Raw genomic sequence first — 21851 nt, forward strand, 5'->3', positions numbered from 1 at the left:
AAGTCTATGACTAAAAGTATTAGAGGCAGAAGATCAGCTTGATAGCCAGGTAACTGGTATTGTTTAAAAGGGAATACATATGGCAGCCTCCATATCTCATTTAAAAAGGAGGTAGTGGAGGACTTACCTGCAAGGAAAGACACATACAGTCTCATTCAAAGAACAAAAACTTTATTCAGACACAACTTCGCTATGCAACACGTTTTGCGGGAGAAAACCCACTTCCTCTAGGAAAATAAAATGGAGTGTCTGAGAACTGGTCTTAGTGAGCTTGATGCCTCTTTTTCCCTTTATATCTTTCAAATATGTTTATTTTACTTCTTCATAAACCTTATACAGAATCTATTGCAATGCTATCAAGATACCTAAAATAAATTCTACTTTAGAGGGGAGTTGCCTCCCATAGCAACAGAAGTGAGTAACTATGGCAGAACCTGGAGAGCTATGTGTGATTGGGTGGAGGCGAGCAGCGCCGTGGGTGGCACGCCACACATCTCTCTGTGGGCTGAGTTATCGCTGTGCGATCAGTCGCCCTCCTGCACTGTGCGACCCGCGCCTCCATCTGATTCTCCTGCTCTCATTCCGGATATATTTAGCTGTGAGAAAGAAATTTCAGGGACCACTAATTGAAATAAGATGACAAACTCTACGGAACAAACTGTTGCCAAGAAAGCCTGACTTTGACTTTTAAGAACTTAAAATCCCACGATCCAAAAGTATCCACCCCCGAGAGATTGCAGTGACAGCATTTTTCAGGGCAGTGTGTGATTAAAAGGTGGTTTTATCTGACACTGAGAATTAAAGCCCAGATTTGCCCTCCCGGATTTGTTATGGTTTGTGATGGCGAATAGGGGACCGGGTCATTTACTTACAGAATTTATATATTAGATGCAGTCATTGCTGAGAAATGTGACCCAGCATCCACGGAGAAAACTAGCTGCTACCTGAGGAGAGGGTGTTCCCAGCTAGTGATCAGCTCTCACTTCTCAGGGCAGAGCAAATCAGCTGAGCTCCATCCACCTCCTCCCTCTGCTGGTGAGAGATTAACTTTTTGTGGCCAGCACTGCAGCTCAGCAGAGTGTGTGTGAAAAGTAAGCATTTAACCCTTCACACCCTCGCCAGTGTGTATTTATAAAACACATTTTCTCCTTGCCCTGCCTGCAGTATTTTATCTTTTATTCAATCTTTTCTATAAACAAACTGGATAGGTATGTGGGAAGGGTGACATGCTTTGGAGCAGGGATATAGAGAGTGATGGCTCTGTTGAGAGAGAAGGAAAGTGGAGAAAGTTGATCACAGGAAGAAACTGACTGATGCCCATCCCACCTCCTTTCTAACTGCCTCATGTGGGGGATGATGGGGCAGGGTAGGAGTTTGAGGGGCTAAAAGGGCTTGATAGCTCACACTATGAATAGAAATGTTAAACTTAGGCACGCTTCACCCTTATTAAAATTTGCATGATTTTTGCGAATGAGCGAAAATCAGTTCGCCGCACATCCAGGGAAGGTCAACAGAGAATCGCACTTCTAAAATTTGCATTTGCGCGTGCATATATTCGCACACTGCATGAAAATTCCTATTAATTTGCTTTTACACTTGCATTGAAAACTTGCATTACTCTTTTTTTACTGCAGGGTCACGCAATGGCAATGCAAGGCAATGGGGCCTAGCACACTTCAAGTGTAAAACTGGCCTGGGAAAATCTGCTTACAAATGCCAATTTTAACTAATGCCAAAAGACGCATGCAAAGAAAATTCTCCGCAATGATCAATGTGAACCCTGCCTTGATTAACGGGAAGCCTCCACCCTGAGACAAGTTAAATATGTGTTCACCTTCGCGGAACTGGTGAAATCTTCCCCTATACTTAATGGAAGGAGCTGCTGGGACTTGTAGTACCCCAGAGACAGTACATGGTTCCTGAGGAAGCAGTGATTTGTGGGTAACATGTGTTGCTCTCTTTTCTGGATGATTGCGCACATCAGCCGGCTGTGTTATGCTTCCCATGAGACGCTGCCTTACTCGCTATCCTGTGTCTATTTACTTCTGCCAGATGTGTGGTGCCTTTATTCTATGTGCTTCATTACAGCTGTATTTCGGAACATCCATGCTTCCCCTGTCATTACCAGCCGCCATTCTTCTTTCATAGAGTGTAATGCTGGCTGATTTTATAGCGTGTGATTATTTATACTGTGTTTACACTGTTGCTGATGAAATGGGAAATTTGGACACTGGAGGCACCATGGAAGGTGGGATGCCCATGTTAATTGTGGCCTGATATTTTACATATATACAGTGGGTTGCAAAAGTATTCGGCCCCCTTGAAGTTTTCCACATTTTGTCACATTACTGCCACAAACATGAATCAATTTTATTGGAATTCCACATGAAAGACCAACACAAAGTGGTGTACACATGAGAAGTGGAACGAAAATCATACATGATTCCAAACATTTTTTACAAATAAATAACTGCAAAGTGGGGAGTGCGTAATTATTCAGCCCCCTTTGGTCTGAGTGCAGTCAGTTGCCCATAGACATTGCCTGATGAGTGCTAATGACTAAATAGAGTGCACCTGTGTGTAATCTAATGTCAGTACCAATACAGCTGTTCTGTGACGTCCTCAGAGGTTGTTTAAGAGAATATTGGGATCAACAACACCATGAAGTCCAAAGAACACACCAGACAAGTCAGGGATAAAGTTATTAAGAAATGTAAAGCAGGCTTAGGCTACAAAAAGATTTCCAGAGCCTTGAACATTCCACAGAGCACTGTTCAAGTGATCATTCAGAAATGGAAGTAGTATGGCACAACTGTAAACCTACCAAGACAAGGCCATCCACCTAAACTCACAGGCCGAACAAGGAGAGCGCTGATCAGAAATGCAGTCAAGAGGCCCATAGTGACTCTGGACGAGCTGCAGAGATCTATAGCTCAGTTGGGAGACTCTGTCCATAGGACAACTATTAGTCATGCACTGCACAAAGTTGGCCTTTATGGAAGAGTGGCAAGAAGAAAGGCATTGTTAACAGAAAGCATAAGAAGTCCCGTTTGCAGTTTGCCACAAGCCATGGGGGGGGGGGGGGGGGGGGGGGGGGGGGCGGGAGCACAGCAACCATGTGGAAGAAGGTGCTCTGGTCAGATGAGACCAAAACTGAACTTTTTGGCCAAAATGCAAAACGCCATGTGTGGCGGAAAACTAACACTGCACATCACTCTGAACACACCATCCCCACTGTCAAATATGGTGGTGGATTTCTTTGTTCCAGCTGACACAACTCTTAAAATAAATCTGCACTGATTATACTTCCTGCTTTCATGGAAGCAGACATATTGTTAACAGCCTGTGCTTTCACATGAGCTGATCTGCCGTCTCTACCATGGTAGTCAGGTGGTACAGGGGGGGGGGGGGGGAGATCCAATTACAACCTTGGGCAGCACGGTGGCATAGTGATTAGCACTCTCGCCTTGCAGCGCTGGGTCCCCGGCTCGTATCCCAGCCAGGTCAACATCTGCAAGGAGTTTGTATATTCTCCTTGTGTCTGTATGGGTCTCAACGAGCACTCCAGTTTCCTCCCACACCCCAAAACATACATATAAGTTAATTGGCTTCCTCCTAAATTGGCCCTAGACTATGATACATACACTACACCATATATACATAAACATGGGTATGGGTGGGATTAGAATGTGAGCCCCTCTGAGGGACAGTTAAGTGACAAGACTATGTACTCTGTACAGTGCTGCGGAAGGTGTCAGCGTTACATAAATACTAAATCATAATAATAATAATAATAATAACTTGTGATTAGACACAAATGAGGGGGAATTATACAGGCTAAACTCTCTAAATACATATAGGGTGCATTGCTCTAAGAGTTCCTTCTGTCCTGTGGCAAGAGTTCAGGTCCACTTTAAAGATAGGCGGTGGGGTGAAGCCGGTTAGGATTAGGCATCGTGGGGTGCGTTGTGTTTGGTTAGGGATCGGTGGTAGTGTTGGTGGGGTCGGTTAGGCATCGTGGGGTGGGGTTGGTTAGGGTCACTGATTGGTGGGGGGGGGGGTTGGTTTGGGTGAGGCATAGTGGGGTGGGGGTGATTAGGGTTAGGGGTGGGGGGTGATTAGGGTTAGGGATCAGCGGTGGTGGGGTTGGTTAGGCATCGTGGGGTTCGTTAGGGATCGGTGGTTATGGGGGGAGGTTGGTTAAGGTTAGGCAACGTGGGGTGCGTTTGGATAGGGTCACAGATTGGTGGTAGTGGGGGGGTCATTTAGGGTTAGATATCGCAGGGTGCGGTTCGTTAGGGATCGGTGGTGGTGGGGTCAGTTAGGGTTAGGCATCGTGGGGTGAGGTTGGTTAGGGTCACAGATTGGTGGTAGTGGGGGGGTGTCATTTAGGGTTAGATATCGCAGGGTGCGTTCGTTAGGGATCGGTGGTGGTGGTGGTGGGGTCAGTTAGGGTTAGGCATCGTGGGGTGAGGTTGGTTAGGGTTAGGGATCGTGGTGGTGGGCGAACACTGCCATTCCAGCGCAGGAGACTTGGGCGCAGCAGTGAGTAACTTCAGCACCGTCAGAAGATGGATCGGAAGTTACTTATAAAACACTATAATTCATCCTCCAGCAATTGCTGTGGAAGCCAAATTATTTAATTCCCCACCATCCATGGCGGCCTGGAGGGGGAATAGTATTTAAAATCAATGGGAATTTGTGCAGGAGCAGGATAAGCCATACAGACTGTATCCTGTGCCCAAGTCTCCTGTGCCGATTCCTCTCGTCGTGTGGTGGGAAAGTTGGTTAGGCATCTGGGGTGTGGTTGGTAAGGGATTGGTGGTGGTGGGTTAAGGTTAGGCATTGTGGGGTGCGATTAATTAGGGTTAGGGATCAGTGGTGGTGGTTGCGGCGGTGGTGGGGTCGGTTAGGGTTAGGCATCGTGGGGTTGTTAGGGATTGGTGGTAGTGGGGTTGGTTAGTGTTAGGCAACGTGAGGTGCGGTTGGTTAGGGTCAGTGATTGGTGGTGGTGGGGGGGGGGGGGGGGTTGGTCGGTTAGGGCTAGGTACTGGTGTGTGGTTGGTAAGGGATCGGTGGTGGTAGTGGGGGGATCGGTTAGGGTTATGCATTGTGGGGTGCGGTTGGTTAGGGAGTGGTATTGGTGTGTGTGTGTGTGTGGGGGGGGGGGGGGGGTGTTGGTGGTTGGTTATGATCAGGAATCAGTGGTAGTGTTGGTGGGGTTAGGCAAGTAAGGGAGCTGGTTAGGGTTAGGTAGAGAAAGGGCTTAAAGAGAACCCGAGGTGTGTTTAAAGAATGTTATCTTTATACAGAGGCTGGATCTGCCTATACAGCCCAGCCTCTGTTGCTATCCCAAACTCCACTAAAGTCCCCCCTGCACTCTGCAATCCCTCATAAATCACAGCCGTGCTGTGAGGCTGTGTTTACATCTGTAGTGTCAGTCTCAGCTGCTCCCCCGCCTCCTGCATAGCTCCGGTCCCTGCCCCCGTCCCTTCCTCCAATCAGCAGGGAGGAAGGGATGCAGGCGGGGACTGGAGTTCTGCAGGAGGCGGGGAGAGCAGCAGACTGACACTATAGAGATAAACACAGCCAGCTCTGACAAGCTGTTTGTCAGCAGCGTGGCTGTGATTTATGAGGGATTACAGAGTGCAGGGGGACCTTAGGGGGGTTTGGGATAGCAACAGAGGTTGGGCTGTATAGGCAGATCCAGCCTCTGTATGCAGATAATATTCTTCAAACCCACCTCGGGTTCTCTGGTTTAGCATGAGTAAATTGTCGGTACATTTTGACAAGATTTTACTAGGCACTATTTCTGGCCCTTTTTGTCTCTAACCTGGGTCTCACCCCAAGGAGGGTGTTTCCTTATAAAGGCCTAGGCTAGCAGTTAGGGTTTCTTGCTCTATTTTAGCAAACTCCTCGAATGGCTGTTTTATTTGACTCTAGCTGTTTTTTACGTGATGATATCTCTGCGATGGTGACGATAAATTATAAAGTGCTTGCTTATTGCTTATCATACTGATGTTTTATGTTGCACAATGTTTTTTATTTCCAGTTATTGTTGTTTTAATGACCAATAAACCCCCTCTTTTAGCTGGTACACTTCATAATGTGCTGGGATTCCCTCCTGGCTTATGATTGGTTGCTTGCAGTCATGTGATGTAAACAAACAACGAGCAACCAATAACAGAGTATGGGACCTGCAGCTCATTATGTGACAGACTAACACTGACTGGCGATTTTCTGCAATTATGACTGGTGAATCGCAGCACTGAGACCATTCCCCTTTGTACGAGGACTACATGGCGCCTTCCTGGTTCTCTGGGCTACCTAGCTAGCAAAGGGTTAATTAAATGTCAAAAAATATTACTGGAGTCTTGGTCATCATTTATAAATACTGGGACATCTTCCATGTTGAGGTCTGATAGTTACCCAGCATTTTGCACAATTTATGCTATTGAAATGTTTGTAACTACTGTACATCATCAGTGACATAGCGATAGGGGATGGAGAAGTGGCAGCCGCACCAGGGCCCCTGAACCTGTGGGGCCCACGTGACCCCGCCTCCCATTGCTGCATTAGACCTTTATTGCTGCTGCCGTGGTAGTGATCACTTCTGTATGTGCTTTCAAAAGAGGTATTCATAAACCATTCTTTTTCCTCTAATCACACCTCTTTGTCCCTGGAACGTTGGCTTTGGTGGTCCGTACCATGCATTTATTATACAATAAGCGTCGGGAAGGGCAGAATATTATTTGCACTGGGGCCCACAGATCTATCGCTACGCCGCTATACATCTTACTGAGAGAGTTTATACATGGCTGCTGCAGCTTTTGGGCCTGTTTTTTTTTAGAATGTCTCTGAGGTCATCCCCTCCTGTGAAAGTCGTTACCTGGTTGTAGAGCGGGTAATTGCCTGTATAACATTCCTCTCTTCCTGCTTATGCACCGCCACTCATGTGCATCTCCTGTCTCCTCACTGCCACATGCGGGAAGAGATGTCACTGGTCCTTGCCTAAACATAGCGCCGCCATGACCGCCAGAGCTTGCCCTTCCATGAAATAAAAATAAGGTCTATCGCACATGATGAATAAAGTTCACTCCATTTCCTGAAGGGCTCCTGCCTGTATATACAGAATAGTCCAACTGCAAAACAAAATAAATAAATAATAATAATCTGCAATAAAACACACACACACACACACACACACACACGCCGCGCACACACGCACACACACATGAATATAAACCATGCCCCGGTATAGGGTAGATGCATGATAAAGGGAGTCCCTCAGATACAAACAACCCACTGATACTGATCTTGTTGCATTTCATTTTACACCCCCAATGTGTAAAAGCAGAGTATAGTGCAGCAGAAGCTGTGCTCTCACCTCTCCGCTGGAGTCCAGTCCTGAGCCTGTGCAACCATCCTGTCTGTCCCCATCCACTTCCTGCACTACCCCAGCATAGTGTATAAATGCAGAGTATAGTGCACCACAAGCTGTGCTCTCACCTCTCTGCTGGAGTCCAATGCTGTGCCTGTGTGACCATCCTGTCTCTCTCCATCCCCTTCCTGCACTACCCCAGCTTAGTGTATTAATGCAGAGTATAGTGCAGCAGAAGCTGTGCTCTCACCTCTCCGCTGGAGTCCAGTGCTGTGCCTGTTTGACCATCCTGTCTGTCTCCATCCCCTTCCTGCACTACCTCAGCTTAGTGTGTAAATGCAGAGTATAGTGCACCACAAGCTATGCTCTCACCGCTGGAGTCCAGTGCTGTGCCTGTGCGACCATCCTGTCTGTCTCCATCCCCTTCCTGCACTACCCCAGCTTAGTGTGTAAATGCAGAGTATAGTGCAGCAGAAGCTGTGCTCTTACCTCTCCGCTTAAGTCCAGTGCTGTGCCTGTGTGAACATCCTGTCTGTCCCCATCCACTTCCTGCACTACCCCAGCTTAGTGTTTAAATGCAGAGTATAGTGCAGCAGAAGCTTTGCTCTCACCTCTCTGCTGGAGTCCAGTGCTGTGCCTGTGCGACCATCCTGTCTGTCCCCATCCACTTCCTGCACTACCCCAGCTTAGTGTTTAAATGCAGAGTATAGTGCAGCAGAAGCTTTGCTCTCACCTCTCTGCTGGAGTCCAGTGCTGTGCTTCCGTCTGTCTGCTCACCACTCGCCTTAGTGACCAGCATCTCTTACACGTGACATAAGGAGAGTGAGGTGCCAGCACTAGAGGGAGAAGGAGACAGACAGGATGATCGCATGGGCACAATGCTGGACTCCGGCAAGGAGGTGAGAGCGCAGCTTCTGCTGCACTATACTCTGCATTTACAAAACTGGGCTGGGGGATTGCTCTCACCTCTCCGCTGGAATCCAGTGCTGTGCCTGTGCGACCATCCTGTCTGTCCCCATCTCCTTCCTGCATTACCCCAGCTTAGAGTGTATATGCAGAGTATAGTGCAGATGAAGCTGTGCTCTCACCTCTCCGCTGGAGTCCAATGCTGTGCCTGTGCAATCATCCTGTCTGTCCCCATCCACTTCCTGCACTACCCCAGCTTAGTGTATAAATGCAGAGTATAGTGCAGCAGAAGCTGTGCTCTCACCTCTCTGCTGGAGTCCAGTGCTGTGCTTCCGTCTGTCTGCTCACCACTCGCCTTAGTGACCAGCATCTCTTACACGTGACATAAGGAGAGTGAGGTGCCAGCACTAGAGGGAGAAGGAGACAGACAGGATGATCGCATGGGCACAATGCTGGACTCCGGCAAGGAGGTGAGAGCGCAGCTTCTGCTGCACTATACTCTGCATTTACAAAACTGGGCTGGGGGATTGCAGAAGGGGGACAGGGACAGATAGCTACACAAGGGGACAGAGTGAGGCACAAAGGGGACAGAAGGAGACACAAAGGGAGAAATGGCATGGGGGACTGACGGAGGCACAAACACCAGTGGAGGTGTGGCGGGGCTTAATCAGAGTCATGGTGTGTCGTTCCCCCCCCCCCCCCCCCCCCCCCCAAGGACCAATGGCACTCCAGGCAATGGCCTTGAATGCTAGAAGCAATTTTTCGGTCCCACCAACGTAGGGGAAGATAAGCAATCCAATTAGAATAAAATAATTGTTCCTAATTCGGATTGATAGAACAATTGTCAACCTACGCCATTAACATTACCCAGTCTGATCGATCATATGGTCCATCCTCTGGTACATTGTACCGTAAATGGCCACCTTAAAAGTGATCATCCGTCAACAATTTAGTCTATCGGAATTTTTTTTGTATATCTGATTGTGAGATAGGAAATAGGGATTGGTTTGATGGTGAAATAAAACATGTTTTGTGACATTTTCTTTCCGATTGCATTATCTGATCACTCGGGCAATTCTTTGCTGAAAATTGTACCGTTAGTGGGCAACTTTACATTGTAGTACACTTACAAATGTTGCTTGGTTGTGTTAAGGTGCTCATTAACAATACAGTTTGAATGATCGACCCGATAATTGTGATCAGTCGGAAACAATCGTTCAGGCCCTTTAACGGGAAGGTAACTGCAACCAATCCGAAAATGTTCAGTAGGATTGATCCGAAAAATAGATCGAAGGAACAATCGATACACCATTAGATTATTGTTCATTGAATCCTTCAACGCTGCCTGATCTGATTGATCATGCAGTCGTTTGTTTAGGAAATTGAATTACCGGTAATGAGATCCTTTAGATTACAGAATGCAAACAAATGTTGAGTGGTTGTGTTTTATTGTAGGACGCTTACAAACGTTGCTTGGTTGTGTTGGATTGTAGGGTACATTATATTGTATTTTCTGGTTGTGTACCTTTTCCCTGCAGCCATTGTACGGATCAGGTATTGGACTATATGTAGGTTTCTGCTTTCTGGCTCCTGATGACTTAGTAACTTCTATAGCCAGAGCATCGGGCCACTGGCATTCCAGGAGGTCGGCAGTGGCCGTCTCCACTACTTTCAATAAATCACAGCATTTATATACCTCAAGGACTAAGCGTTTTATTGATGATGTTTGTTATGTTGGCGGATAGCCTGTCACCCCCCCAGTATTTATAGGCAGTCTGTAAATCTGTGTTCAGCGGCAGCTCCAGGAATCAGATGTTACTTGCAGGATTTACAGGTCTTACACATCTGTTTACTGATCAGTCCCACCTGCCGCCGGCAGATGTTTTTGTAGCAGTTTTGGTGGCTGTTTTGTGCATTTTGTTGCATGCGGTTCAGAGAAGTGAGCTAATTCACGTGGATGGTTGACAGTGCCGGGTTTATCTGCTCCATGGAACCGCAAAGTACTTTTGAGTATCAGGAGATGTTGGGGACTGGCAGGATGGAGCTTGGCTCTTGCATGTGTGACAACCATCCCCATCCCGCATCTAGCGACTGTGCAGTGACCGCATTGCATCTACTGGCTGACTTGCGGTTAGCACACCATCTAAACCATCCTATGAAAGTTGCAGCTACACTGATGCCTGTTTACATCTTCTTCCCTCAGCATCCAAGAGAGACTGTATCGAGCAATTCGGAGTGCACACCCTGCAGCGGATCTATAAGGATGATGATGTCATTTGCACAACGGAACACTCCCGGATTGTACCGCTAGAGAACGGAGAGGTGAGGGGTTGTGGGGTACTCTGCCGTATGTGAGAGGCCGATATCTGTGTGATACAGTAAAGGTGACCATTATCAGTGCGATAAATCAATGCAAGGCATTAAAGGATCCAAACTATTCCTGATATTGAAACCAGTTATGCTCACATTGATGGAAAAAAACACAGTGATTCACCAGTTCTTAAATGTGGACCTAAACTCAGAACGTCCTCTCTGCTGTAAAAGATACGCAGCAGCATAATAACCTTTGAAAAAAAAACCATTTCTTTGTTACAGCTGATACAAATCCTGTAATAAATTTGCACTGTGTCTACTTCCTGATTTATGGAAGCAGACATATTGTTAACATCCAGTGCTTTCAAATGGGCTTAACTGCCATAGCCATGTGACACAGGGGAGAGATCAAATTACAACTTGTGATTAGACACAAATAATGGGGAATGAAACAGGCTAAACTCTCTAAATGCATACAGGGTGCATTTCTCTATGTATTTCTTCAGTCCTGTGCAAGAGTTCAGGTCCACTTTAAAGTAAAAATAAATGTTTCATACTAACAGTACATCATTAGGGGCTTCACCGAGCCTCCATGATCCCTCCGCTGCCAGCCTCCACCCTCTTTGTGGCTGGGCTCCTGTCCCTGTATGAGTGTGGTGACACAGTGCAGGAGCAGTCTGTATGCGCTCATAGACGGAGGGGAGCGAGGCCGCAAGTAGCCTTCAACTTAAATGTTGAAGATTGTAGGGTCCCAGTGCAGTGCAGGAGGGACATAGGGAGAAAGGGGAACCCACTGGACCAACCAGAGACTTCCCTCTACTGAGGGTACAGGTGCCCATATATCAGACGATGCATGGGCAGATCGACCAAGAGACAAGTCTCTCTCTGATCGAAGGGAGATCTGTTGCTTGCCCATACACCACAGGCCAATTCCTGATTGATTTCAGCATGAAATCTCTCGCAATTCAGCCTTGTGACGCCACATTATCTGCCTCCGGAGCTGTCCCCCCTAGTGTAAAATGTGCCCCATGCAATACGCTTTACCTGTTGGTGTCCACCGCTGGCCCTGTGCTCCGTCCACATACGTGCACCCCAGGGAGCACATTTTACAGTAAGGGGACAGCACCAGGGGTTCTGTCGCGTTTTTCGCCCAGCCCAATATCACACGGCATTACTGCCGCATATCTGATCAAGCATGTTGGCCCTACATCTTGCAGCATGTCCTATCAATACATGCAACCAATATTGGCCCGAAATTGGTGGCATCGCTGATGCCAAGTTGCCTGATGTATGGCCACCTCAGGTATCACTTTTTTTTATGACATCTGAATAATCTGATAGAAAATATAATCGTTCACTAAAAACCACACCGTTAAGGGGCAACTCAGCTGACCTCACTGCACATAGCATCTGATTTATTGCTCCAGGAAAAAAGCCCGATCTTTAGACACTGAACATGTTTCCTGTTTGATTTCAGATTGTGGTTTCGTTAGTCAACAAGCGTCCCGGCGCCATGAATTTCTCCTACTCCCCTCTGCTGAGGAACTTTACCAAAGCCACCCACATCCGACTGAGTTTCCTCCGAACCAACACCCTGCTGGGCCATCTGATGGGGAAAGCCCAGGGGGACCCCACCGTGACCCGGAGGGTGAGTTATCCACGTCTGACTCTCACGGGGGAGCTTTGTAATATCTCTAGCCACAGATAACTAAACCCACAGCTGTAACAGTGTGTGCTAGTCTTGTAGTGGTGTGACTGCAGTATTTACCCCCCACTAACCACACTTATGCCCCCCAGTCAGCTATGAATGCTTTCCTGTGGCTTCAGAATCTTCCTTCTAACATCTCACATCTCCTTAATTTCCAGGTATAGAGCCTTCACTCCGCTCACTCTCTCTCTCTTTGGTTGTCACTTCTTACTTGCTCCTCCAGGACTTCTCTTATGTTGCTCCGCTTCTCTAGAACTCTCTTCTACTTGTCTCCAGGCACTCACCATCAACCTTTGAGTAATCTCTCAAAAATCATCTTTTTGTAAAAGGTGAATAACTCTCGACTGAAAATATTTCCATTCCTTCACCTAATTTACCCACTTTTTGCTGATGTTACCAACTGCCCCATTTTAGCTGTGAATTACTTTTACTATGGCTTTACACCATTACCAGAAACCACAATTCGTTTCAGTGGTTTTATAGCATAATTTTGGGGGATAGAAGAAAAATTCGGTTCAGCTGGATCATCCAAACTTTTTATACAGGGGCTCATGGAGGAAAAAGCATGTTTCTGTAGATCTACAGCTAACCTAAACCTGCAGCACACAGTCACTTCCTGGGCCCACTTGTACAATCAACAGTTTTTAAACATAACTATAAGATAAGGGGGTTGGACATTTTTTTTAGGAGGTAGACAACTTTCATTTTACAAGAGACTGTTCTCATAATACAGGAGAGAATCTGATTACTGCATTGATACAAGAGACAAAGTGACTGCTGTCATGATACGTACACAAAGTGTCTGCTGTCATGATATGTAAACAAAGTGACTGCTGTCATGATACGTACACAAAGTGACTGCTGCCATGATATGGAAACAAAGTGACTGCTGTCATGATACGGAAACAAAGTGACTGCCGTCATGATACAGAAACAAGGTAACTGCTGTCATAACACAGACATAAAGTGACTGCTGTTATGATACAGAATCAAAGTGACTGCTGCTATGATACAAGTGACGGAGTTATTGCTGCCATGATAGAGAAGTCATCTTAACAACTCCCATGATACAAAAGACATACAGCTGACCTGGTACAGGACACAGCGTGACTTTGGCTATGCTACAGAAATCAAATTCATTACTGCCTTGGTACAAAAGACAACAACCACGATACAGGAGACAAAGTGACCGCTGCTGTAATGTGCAAAACAAAGTGACCGCTGCAATGATAGAGCAGTCCTATTCACAGCTTTCATGACAAAGGAGTGACAGATATCGTGATACAGAGGGCAGACCAGTGCAATGGCACAGATGCAAAAGTGAGAACAGGCTAATATAAAATAGCTCCGTGTCCCACTGTGACCTCCATACAGAAAGCCAGCTATAGAGACTGCCTGATGTTTAACAGAACTATTTACTCTGAATGAATGACCGATACCTTCATCTATTGGCCTCAACACTATCAGCAGTTCCCCTTTCCTCTGTTCTGTCTACTTTTTAAACTCCTCTGGGCGGGGCTTCTTATTAATACTTTATTAATACTGTGTCTAGATATTTTAGGGTATTTATAGTGCTAGTTAGGGATGGTCAATGAGATGCAAAGGTAAAATTTGATTGGTCCATTTTCAAGCTCCATAAATTTGCATACAACATTTGCATAATCCTACATTAACTCAAAACTATTTGCATCTCATTGACCATACCTAGTGCTAGTATAGCACCCCTCAAGCTGTACATGGCTGTGTGCCGTGTTGTCACTACGTAAATCAATAATAATTTGATTGCATTCCAGTATTACTACAGCATCAAGGATATCAGCATTGGCGGACGCTGCGTCTGTAATGGTCACGCCGAGGTGTGCAACGCCAAGGATCCCAATAACCCATACAGGTAATGTGAATCGCAGGAAATCAGGAGCTAGGCAATAATCATTTACTGGACAATGCAATATGATGCTGTGTGCAGCCATCCCCTCTTATTTCATGATTGCCTTGGGTGACAGTATACCCCTAGTCAGTGTACAGATGATCTGATCTCTCTGCGAGCAGTCCAGTCTAAATTGTGAAGTAGATGGGGAGAACGAGCAGAACATGTCCAGATGCCACTGGGGAGATGGCGTAGAAAGCTGGCCATATCCTTATCTGTCTTTCCTCTTGACATATCCGATTGAGGAGGGCTTGATCGATTTTGGACAGTAAATGGTTTGGAGTTCAAATCATTCTCAATAGATGTCTGCTGATATCTAACCAATATCTATGAGCAAGAAGTTTTGAATCAGGATGATACCATTTTTTTGGCTAACGTAAAAGAATAAGAGTAAGCAAGCTTTCGGCTGTATAGCTCGTTGGGAAATCTATGAGTAGTAGAGAACTGATCACTACCTGACCGATTTCTGATCACAGAGGGATTGATCATCTGTCATGTACCTTAAAGTAAACCTGAGCTGAAGAAAGCAAAAGGATTTATACTACTTCTTCCAGTCCTCTGTAGTCTGTCTGCAGCCTCGTCGTCCATCAGGCCGTACCACTATGCTCTTGTCAAGTCCAGGATCAAGCTGGGTTGTGGGCCCTTGTGCATGTGTGGTCCTGACCAAACGTACAACCCCGATTCCCCGCCGCAAAGGGGGGGGGGGGGGGGGGTTCAGCGCAAGCTTAGTTACAGTCTTCATGGGGTGCGCAGGCGCTCGGCCAGAGGAATGTGATCTGGGGGTGCACGTCTGGGATTGTGCATGCGCAGTAGTTTGAGACTTAGTCGAGCGGGAGTACAGCGAGAGACTACAGGGAGCCGGAGGAAGCCCCAGGTAAGTATAAATCATTTCGCGCATGTCAAGACTTATCAACAAAAAGTTGTTTAGGTGACACCTTAAAGGGAACCAGAGATGAACGATTCACACAAAATAAACATATCAGTTGATAGCTTGTTGTTGATAGCAGTTGATAGAATAAATGCTCTACCTGATAATTTCGCCACTCTGGTGTGCCTTTTTGAGTGTTTTTTATCCATTATTGCTCCAGGAAATATGCAATATGGCCGCCGGCTCATATCCCTTCTGCTTCCGGGGTATGAGTTGTTCTGGATGTGCTGTCTAGGCTATATGAGACTATGGACAAGCAGGGCTGCTGCAGCCTTTCATCTGTCTGCTTTCAACTTGATTATTCTGGCATGCTGTGTGGCTGCCTGTAGGAAGTGTCTCTCATAGAAATGAAACTGTATACAGTAAATAATGACTGGCTGCACACTGCACACAGATACACTTGTGTGTGTCAGAGCTTCTTTCTCGGCAGCAGCAGCCCCTCCTATGTCAACAGCTCTGAGTAGGAAATCTGAGCTAGGAGGGGGCAGGCTTGGGCTTGAAAAGACTCCACAGAAGAGTGACTCAGCTATAATGATTCCAGGTCAAACCTAAACTGAGCCAGTCAGGGATTCTTATCACAGCTGATAACAGATAGATTAGACTGAGAAGAATAAGGGCCCTTTTCCACTAGCAATCGCTAGCATTCACGCTGAACGCTAGCGATTGCTGAATCGCAATTACCGGCGATTCCCCGACGTTCGCGGCCGCGATTTTGCTATGCTATGCACTGCATAGCAAAATCGCGGCAAATATCGCTCCACCGCGCGTTCGCGTTCCCGACAAAAACGAATCGCGGTAGTGGAAATGACCTACCGCGATTCCTATGTTAAAAAGCAAACCGTAGCGATTGTAAAATCGCTAGCGGTTTGCGTTTTTGCGATTCAGCCAGCGCAAACGCTGGTGGAAAAGGGCCCTAAAGGTCCGTACACACGCCGGACTGGAGGCAACGACTGGTCCGTCGTCACCTCCCGGTGGGTGGGCGTTCCAGCGACAGTCCGGCGTGTGTACAGTCTGTCTGCAGACTGATACGGCTGTTTCTGAGCGATCCGCCCGGCGGATCGCTCAGAAACAGCCGTATCAGTCCGCCAACAGACTGTACACACGCCGGACTGTCGCTGGAACGCCCACCCAGCGGGAGGTGACGACTGACCCGTCGTTGCCTCCAGTCCGGCGTGTTTACGGACCTTAAAACTAAAAGCAGGGCAGGTGTTTACTGTCATGTTCCCACTGATAAATGTAATAAAATACATGAGGGTGCTTCGTCTCTGGTTCTCTTTAAATGACTCACTGTACAAAATTTCATTGCAAGCTTTCCAAACTTTACGTTTCTTCTTCAGGCATGCAAAACAAAAGTTTCCGTTCTTAAAACAGAAGGTACAGGTAGTCCCTGACTTATAAACCACCGATTCTGTGATTCTGTGGGAACAAGTAAAAAAATGTTTTCCCCAAATTGGAGTTTTTGAGAAAATCGATTCTGAAAAATTCCAAGAAAAAATGGCTTTTAAACTTGTATAAGAACATACAGGGGGCAGAGGTGACACTGGAGGCACAAGGGAACAGGGAACAGAGACAACATCGAGGGGGACACTGGAGGCACAGAAGTAACATAGAGGGAGACACTAACTGGAGGCCCAGAGGAGGTTCAGGGGACAGAGATAACACAGTGTTCAGACTTAAGAACAAATTCAGGTTAAGAACAAACCTACAGTTCCTATCTTGTTCGTTAACAAGGGAATACTGTATTTGCAATTATTCAGGTTGGAGTGAGCATATGATGTCTCCCACAATGCATTACTCCTGAATATTCAAATCATCCTTTATTATCCCTGTAAGCTAGCCACACTTCCAGAACCATTGAAATGCAATGATTTGTCAGCTTGTTAATATTACAGAGCCACATTAATCCAACATGCATACAGACTGTTTCAGACTGGTTGATCCTCAGCAGTGCATCGCATGGATTAATGGGGCTCTATGGAGTAGCAAGCTCATGGTGAACCAGAACTCCTAGTAGTGTGTAAGGGGCTTAAAAGGACCAAAAAGCCCTCTTACTAAGGTAGACATACAGAACTGGATCAGAAAAGTATGTTGCTCATCTCAGAGACACTTTAACTCAGCAGATAAGGGAAGGAGAAGCCACTGACATCATGACCACAAACAGTTTTAATTGGTGGAAATCTAGTGTGTGTCTTAAAGGTGCCCGTGAACAGTAATATTTTCATCACTTGTGATCATTCTATCAGATTTTTTACATCAAATAGTACAAAAACAACCACCCAGAATGTGGAGAAAATCACCTTGAAACGATTCTGTGGACGATTGGAAAGCAGAATTTTGTTGATCGGAATGTTGGATTTTCACAATCGCATCTTAAGAGAGAGAGTGCCCTAATGGACCCATTTATGGGAACAATTAATAATACACCAACAATTAATAATAATCTGATTGAAGGATCGCATCTGAGGAAAATGTTGTACCATAAATGAGCACCTTAAGGAATAGAGCTAAATACTCACCCGACGGAGGAAGATGGATCCAGCAACGTCCCTCTGACGCCGAGCACTCCGCGGTCCATTTTCCGGCCGGCGGGTATGCATGACGTTACACGACGGGCACGCGCGGGAAGTCAAGCAATCGCTGTACTTAGCAATGAGTCGTCGGGGATCTTAAAGATTCGATCCGCCACGATGGTGGTTATCGCCGTGCGTCGCTAATTGTCGTTAGCGTGATGCCGCGCCTGTACCCACGTTACTAGATTGTGGAAACGCTCGCTTGTCGCCAGTCATCGAAAAAAATCATTGGGAAAATCGTGTAGTGGGTATGGGCCTTAAGAGGTCTTGGGAAGACGGGATTTCACTGTCTCTACTCACAATGGACATCTGTCTCCCTTGAGTTCTGCGCACCTTATTTATTCCAGTACAGTGTGGAGGACTGTGATTGGTTGCCAGGCTTCCATAAGGTGTACGAGAGAAAAAGCCACCGGGAGATTTGGGCGCAAGATACAGACGATATACGACTTACTCTGCTGCTGAACAAGTCCCGGCGGCATTAATTACTATTCCACCTCCAGGTCCACGTGGATTGTGGGGAATGATGTAATTCAGCTTCCAGCAATTGCTGGTGGCCAAATTACAGTGTTTTAAAAGTAACTTCAGCTCTGTTTTCTGACTTACTGACTGTGTGCCGCTATAGCCGTAATTCCTATTACGGTCTATGGTGGCTCCAGCTGCGCACAAATCTCCTGCTCTGGATTCCTAGTGTTCGCCCATGAGGCCCTGTTGTCTGCAGAGGAAAGAGGCTGTGATGGGCGGAGGGCAGCCCACTGTATTGTACAGTTTACTTTAGCAGCAGCAGAGCTGTCTGTGAAATGTCTTCTCCTCTGTACACCTTGTCAGCTGCACAGGCCAGGATGATAGATGAGAGGTTATCCGTGTATCTGCTGCTCATGTCAGCGCCTCCTCCTTGCCTCTGGCTGCCTTCTCTACATGATCCAGCAGTGTCAGATGATCACAGGCACAGACTTTACCTGAGAGAATAACCCGTGACCCCGCCACTAATAAACTGAGATTCCCCTGTCACCCCCCCCCCCCCCCCCTCCTCCATGTTACAACATGGGCTGGGATCCGCCACAGGCAACTGACAGGATGTGCAGAGCTGTTACTAGGAATTTATGGCCTTGTCGGAGGTGCCTGGCCCTAGTCATTTGTTAGGGGGAACCAAAATGAAAAATTTCCTCCCTTCCATCAAGACAAGGAGACCTGTCATGGGAAGAATGAGCAGCCATTCTTCATCTGGTGGGCAAACAGCACTTACCAATCAGATTTCAGGTTCTCTGCAAAGTGCACTTACCAATCAGATTTCAGGTTCTGTACAAAGTGCACTTACCAATCAGATTTCAGGTTCTGTACAAAGTGCACTTACCAATCAGATTTCAGGTTCTGTACAAAGTGCACTTACCAATCAGATTTCAGGTTCTGTACAAAGTGCACTTACCAATCAGATTTCAGGTTCTCTGCAAAGAACACTTCCCAATCAGATTTCATGTTCTCTGCAAAGTACACTTACCAATCACATTTCAGGTTCTCTGCAAAGTTCACTTACCAATCACATTTCAGGTTTTGTGCAAAGTGCACTTACCAATCAGATTTCAGGTTCTGTGCAACGTATTCTTACCAATCAGATTTCAAGTTCTGTGCAAAGTGCACTGAGTTAAAAAGAAAAAAATGGGCAGAAGTGATGTCGCTTTTGTCATCACAGAGAAACTGTAAAGATGGAAACCCGCAGAAATATTATTTTCTTTTTTATATTACATTTCTCTTAAATCTGACACCAGGATAGGTAAGCTGAAAAAATTATTTCTTATAGCATGATTTATTTAATTTCAGTTAATATAGAGTTTCACCCCACTGTAAACCTTATTGCACACTTCTTGCTGCTTTGCAGATTCATAATGATCAGCTATGGAGGGTTGTCTGTGTATAACATGCATTAGTGACCCTCCAATAAGAGATTCTCTAATTGTTGAGATTATACCCACAGAAGCCTTGTAGAATTTACAGCTTTTACATGAAAACAAAGTATACATGAAAACAAAAATACTGTTAAGACGAATACAGCGAGCTGATATCTTTCAAATGTACTTTATAAATTTTCCAAAAAGCAGTATTATGACTCCAGTTTCCTCTGCTTTCCCCCACAGGCTCCAGTGTGACTGCCAGCACAACACGTGCGGAGTGTCATGTGACACATGCTGTCCGGGCTACCACCAGGTGGCGTGGAAACCGGCGACCATGGATAGTTCCAACGAGTGCGAACGTAAGTGTATTGTATTGTGCCAGGCCCGTGGCATATTCTCTGTATTGTGCCAGGCCTGTGGCATAGTCTCTGTATTGTGTCAGGCCGTGGCATAGTCTCTGTATTGTGCCAGGCCAGTGGCATAGTCTGTGTATTGTGCCAGGCCTGTGGCATAGTCTCTGCATTGTGCCAGGCCCGTGGTATAGTCTTCTGTTATGTGCCAGGTCCGTGGCACAGTCTGCATTGTGCCAGGCCTGTTGCATAGTCTCTGTATAGTTCCAGGCTCATGGCATAGTCTCTGTATTGTGCCAGGCCTGTGTCATAGTCTCTGTATTGTGCCAGGCCCGTGGTATAGTCTTCTGTTTTTTGCCAGGCCCGTGGTATAGTCTTCTGTTTTGTGCCAGGCTTGTGGCACAGTCTGCATTGTGCCAGGCCCGTGGCATAGACTCTGTATAGTTCCAGGCCGTGGCATAGTCTCTGCATGGTGACAGGATCGTGCCATAGGCTTTGTATTGTGCCAGGCCCGTGGCATAGTCTCTGCATGGTGACAGGACCGTGGTATAGTCTCTGTATTGTGCCAGGCCCGTGGCATAGTCTCTGTGCCAGGTCCATGACATAGTCTCTGCATTCTGCCAGGCCCATGACATAGTCTCTGTGCCAGGCCCGTGGCATAGTCTCCGTGCCAGACCCGTGGCATAGTCTCTGTATTGTGCCAGTCCCGTGGCATAGACTCTGTGCCAGGCCCGTGGCATAGTCTCTGTATTGTTCCAGGCCCGTGGCATAGTCTCTGTATTGTGCCAGGCCCGTGGCATAGTCTCTGTATTGTGCCAGGCGCGTGGCATAGTCTCTGTATTGTGCCAGGCCTGTGGCATAGTCTCTGCATTGTGTCAGGCCTGTGGCATAGTCTCTGTATTGTACCAGGCCTGTGGCATTGTCACTGCATTGTACCAGGCCTGTGGCATAGTCTGTGTATTGGGTCAGGCCTGTGGCATAGTCTCTGTATTGTGCCAGGCCTGTGGCATTGTCACTGCATTGTGCCAGGCCTGTGGCATAGTCTGTGTATTGTGCCAGGCCTGTGGCATAGTCTCTGTATTGTGCCAGGCCTGTGGCATTGTCACTGCATTGTGCCAGGCCTGTGGCATAGTCTGTGTATTGTGCCAGGCCTGTGGCATAGTCTCTACATTGTGCCAGGCCTGTGGCATAGTCTATGTATTGTGCCAGGCCCGTGGCATAGTCTCTGTATTGTGCCAGGCCTGTGGCATAGTCTCTGTATTGTGCCAGGCCTGTGGCATAGTCTCTGCATTGTGTCAGGCCTGTGGCATAGTCTCTGTATTGTGCCAGGCCCATGGCATAGTCTCTGTGCCAGGCCTGTGGCATAGTCTCTCCATTGTGCCAGGCCAGTGGCATAGTCTCTGCATTGTGCCAGGCTCGTGTCCTGTGTCTCTGTTCTATTCTGCCAGTGTAATCTATAGGTATTCGTTTTTCTCCTCAGCATGTTCCGGCACCGTCTCAGATTCTTCACATTCCATTACATCTCTGTACATTCCATTGCAGTATTCATTCATGCAGCACCTGCCGGCTCCCTGTTACATCTGATTACCAGTCAGCTGGTCTCTTTCCTTACCTTTCATACAGAAGCAATAGACTTACCTGGAGGTGCAATACAGGGACAGGTGTCAGTTTAGGACAGACACCTTTTGTTTATTAACACAGCAGATGCTGTGCTAATGCCTCCAGAAAGTGCATTTTATGCTGGGAATACAGCATGAGTTTTTTGGCAGATGGCTCGATAGATCATTTCCGACAGGTCCGATTTGATTCTTATTGTTTTTCTATTAGAAGTGAATGAAAATTGATCAGAAAAATGATTGGAAAAATCGATCGGCCAATAAGT

General features: G+C 46.7%; 1 protein-coding gene across 1 annotated transcript in view; it reads left to right on the forward strand.

Moving 5' to 3' along the window:
* LAMA5 (laminin subunit alpha 5) overlaps positions 1–21851 on the forward strand; it is a 332936-nt gene that overhangs the window by 113736 nt on the left and 197349 nt on the right. The window contains exons 4-7 of the mRNA XM_068264501.1: positions 10491–10609; positions 12078–12248; positions 14102–14199; positions 19863–19978. Coding sequence (XP_068120602.1) covers positions 10491–10609; positions 12078–12248; positions 14102–14199; positions 19863–19978 — 504 coding nt within the window. The remainder of the gene's footprint in view (positions 1–10490; positions 10610–12077; positions 12249–14101; positions 14200–19862; positions 19979–21851) is intronic.

The sequence above is a fragment of the Hyperolius riggenbachi genome, chromosome 12 (genome assembly GCF_040937935.1).
Source record: "Hyperolius riggenbachi isolate aHypRig1 chromosome 12, aHypRig1.pri, whole genome shotgun sequence".
Lineage (NCBI taxonomy): Eukaryota > Metazoa > Chordata > Amphibia > Anura > Hyperoliidae > Hyperolius > Hyperolius riggenbachi.